Source organism: Octopus bimaculoides, chromosome 6 (genome assembly GCF_001194135.2).
Source record: "Octopus bimaculoides isolate UCB-OBI-ISO-001 chromosome 6, ASM119413v2, whole genome shotgun sequence".
Lineage (NCBI taxonomy): Eukaryota > Metazoa > Mollusca > Cephalopoda > Octopoda > Octopodidae > Octopus > Octopus bimaculoides.
The window spans coordinates 116,132,636-116,136,632 of record NC_068986.1 but is presented as its reverse complement, the minus strand read 5'-3'; the positions used below and the strand labels follow the sequence as shown (position 1 = coordinate 116,136,632).

Sequence of the window (3,997 nt, the reverse complement as noted above, 5' to 3'; positions counted from 1 at the left end):
TCTGATCCCAACTGATTGGAAGTGTTATCATAATAATAAACGATGACAACAACAACAACAACGATGACCGCAACAACAACAATGACGATAAAAAAACAATAATAATAATAATAATAATAATAATAATAATAATAATAATAGTAGTAGTAATAATAATAATAATAATAATAATAATAATAATAATAATAATAATAATAATAATGATAATTACAATTTTCATTTTATTTTAAGTTGAGCGTCCAGCACAGCCTCGATATAACGAATCGTCAAGCACTCGGCCCACGACACAGCAGTCGTCAAGTTCTCAATGAAACCACAGTGGCCCCCTCTTTCGGTGACCACCAGAAATAGATTGGGGTAACATTTAAACAGATCATAAGGGATATTGCATTTAGGGAACATAGGGTCATCGAGACTGTTGATACACAGAAGAGGTACAGCAATATCGTCCGCATCTCTCATAGGATTGTTTCTTTCCCAATATTCGTCGATTGATTTATGTCCGTACATTTTACAGTACAATCTCTCGTCGAAGTCTCGAAATGTCCAGCTGTTGAACAGTGATAATAGATCTAAGTGACCGGTGAGAACCGGTACATGAGGACTGAGTGCCCTCTTTTGCCTGAGGAGGTAGAAAAAGTCGTAAATGTTCTTTAGGTCTTTGCCTAACAATTCTTGTGCTTCGTAACAGGCTGACACACACACACTGGCGGCGAGATGGGCCGAAGAGCCATATTCACCAAGGTAGGAAAGCAAAAGGCCACTTCCTGTCCCTATCGCCACCGCCACCAAATTAGCTCGGCTATATACTCCCCTAATGTACTTGACTACTTGTCGCAAGTCTGTCGGGTCGCCAAAGCCTTGTAGTTTTGGAGAAGTCAAGAAACTGTTAGCGTGGCCGCGTCGATTGAATACAGCCACGCGAAAACCTCGGTCAGTCGCGTGTTTAGTTAATCGGCTGACACTGGTTGCATCCCGGGCTACATCCGGGATAATGATGAAAACCGTGTTCGACTCACGAATGCGTCTATCTCGGATCGATGCCCAGTCGATAGAAACGATACCACGATCCCGCATCTGTAAATATTCCCTTTCGTATTGCACTTGGGGATTGGACAACCATGGGGTAAGTAACGTCTGAATGTGCTTATTCCTGATCCACAGGGTTGGTTTGAACGGCTGACACAGTTGCTTGCATTTTTTCATAATGTGTGTCGCCAGAGCGGACTCTTTATAATAAGCGACCGGCATGGCATCAACGGTCTGGAAGAACTTCCAGTTGTAAATCAGAAACATTATAATTACGAAAATAAATGCCATGAAAAGCGGTGACGGCAGAGCAATGATTGCGCCAGCAGTCACCATAGTTAACGTTCTCTTTCGTTTTCGCATCAATATGAACATTTAATTTAAAATAGACAATGTATTGTTTGGGTAAATATTCTGTAGTTGTTGATGTTGCAGGTAATCTGTAGTTATTAAAATTATGGAAGGTGGGATAGTCATAGACGGATTCTTTTTTTTTTTTTTTTTTTAACGTGGTGGAAATACCAGGCAGCAATAATGGCACGTCTTCACTGACAAATCAAGAGACCATACGACTATGTATATGTATAGCTTACTGTTCGAAAAGGAAAATGTTATACAATATTATGATATATTGGTGTATTATTCACGATTCATATTGAAAGGAAATGTTGTTCTGTTATTCGCAAGAAAGGAAAAAACCAAACTTCACTACTGAAATACGTGACAAGACGTTTCCATTGTAAAGACGACAGCCTTGTAAAGATGACAGCCTTGTAAAGATGACAGCCTTGTTTTATATGTAAACATTAACATCCATATATATACATATATATATTGTTTTTATAACCACAGACAACGTCTATAGTAACGTCCAGTGTTCATCTCCGCGTTTATATTCTCCCTGGTGACGAATCGAGTCCACCCAGCGTAGTTCGAATATTTAGATTCCAAAAAATCTTGTCAATGAGTAGTCAATGGGTAAATTTACTTCATTGTGTGAGTAGCGACATCGTGAAACCAATAGATACGGTGAAGGAATAATAATAATAATAATCTCAGTTCATAATTAAAATATCTACTTACTCGTTTCAAATATTTTAATTTATTTTTTGTACTTATTGTCTGCACACTCTTATATACACATATATACACACATATATATACACATACACACGCACACATAAATATATATACATATATATATATAATGAGTTTAAAGTATTCGATATTCCAGTGGAGCTAAGAGGTTGTGGAAATTGTTTTGTTTTCATGCGTGTATAATAAGCATTTAATTATTTTATATAAATTAATAAAATGCTCAAACTTTGGTATTTGAAGTGGATTTTTTTTTTTTAATAAATAGTCAAACGGATTTATTGGAAATTGCTTCTGCTGTTGTCTCTTTTGTTGGTGTTGTTCTTGTTCTTATGGTGGTGGTGGTGGTGGTGGTTGCTGTTGTTGTTTCTGTGGTTGATGTTATTATTGTCGTTTTAAGTTTCACGGTCAACCCTTTAAAATGGGTTTTCGTTTTCAGCCTTGGTTATTGATTGGGCAGGCAGCTATTCATCATCGGAGCAGATTATTTGCTTTTACGAGTGGGATTAACGCAGAAATCGCGGATGCCGTTTTCTCATACTCAAACCAGTATTGTCATCACCAAAATTTTGTTTTCATATAAATATATCCGGGTTTTATTTACCATATGTATATTAGAATATTTTCTTCTATCGACAGGAAGACAGCAAAAGTAGAACGTTAAGAATTTACGGTTAAATGATAAAAAGAGCTAAGGTTCATTTGTTTTCTTATCACAGCAACACAGCAATCACACGAGGTTTGAAGACTTTGGATATATATATATATATATATATATATATATATATATATATATATATATATATATATATAGCTGTTTAATTACGTTTACCTGAGTATTTCCGTTGGTTGAACTTTTCTTTTCAATGTCATATATAGGAATGTCGAGGTAAGTTTAATATTAAATGCAGGACTAAGGGTTCTGTTTGTTAGGCCAAAGTTTATGGCACAAGTTCCTGAAGCAAACCATTAAAGTCTAACAATATCTAAAATGGATAAGACACCGCACAGAATTTATTACACGCTAAATCACGATATAGGACTAACAACCACTTTTTCTTTTATCTCTATATGTTTGTCTAACTGTCCGCTGTCTATTTATATCTGCTTATCTCTATATGCTTAATTACTTAGCTACCAATCTGTTTATGTTTTCGAGCTATCAATCAATCCATCTGTACCTATGTACACTTATCTATATCATTTCTTTTTCCAACTATTTCACTCTCTTCTCTCTCTCTCTCTCTCTCTCTCGCTTTCTCTTTATATATATATATATATATATATCTGCTGCCTCAATGGTTTCAGGGTAATGACTTGTTAAGAGAGACAAGGTACATCTAAATAGTAATGCCGATAGAGGTAGTAATAGTGGTAGTGGCAGCGGCGGTGGTGTCGCTGAAGGTTCAACAGAAAAATCCACTCAATTGCCTTAATAATTGCTAACAACAACAACAACAACAACAACAACAACAACAACAACAACAACAACAACAACAACAATAATAATAATAATAATAATAATAATAATAATAATAATAATAATAATAATAATTATCAGTATTATTGCTATTATAACCCCAACTACAACAACAGCTACAGCAGCAGCAATATCAGTGATACCCCTCAGTGAAGGGATAGAAGAAACCTCTTAAAGATTAAAGATTAAATACTACGGGGACGTCAAAGTTCACAATGACCCATGCTAAAGTAATTAAGAGTGTTTCTTAATCGCTGACTAACCACACTTGACCTAACCACGTGTCCTAACCTACTTATACAATGTCATACTTAATGTCACGTCTTTCCAGCGTACTCTTTAACGCATAGATCATATATCGTTTAGCAGTGCCTATCATATATATATATATAT

The 3,997-nt window shown here is 35.5% G+C and overlaps 1 protein-coding gene across 1 annotated transcript; it reads right to left on the bottom strand.

Moving 5' to 3' along the window:
- Window positions 1–198: 198 nt before the first annotated feature.
- Window positions 199–3,978, bottom strand: LOC106872051 (protein ABHD15). Its single transcript, XM_014918894.2, has one exon. The coding sequence runs from the start codon at window positions 1,402–1,404 to the stop codon at window positions 217–219; it is 1,188 nt and encodes a 395-aa protein (XP_014774380.1). The 5' UTR covers window positions 1,405–3,978; the 3' UTR covers window positions 199–216.
- Between the last annotated feature and the right edge of the window lie 19 nt (window positions 3,979–3,997).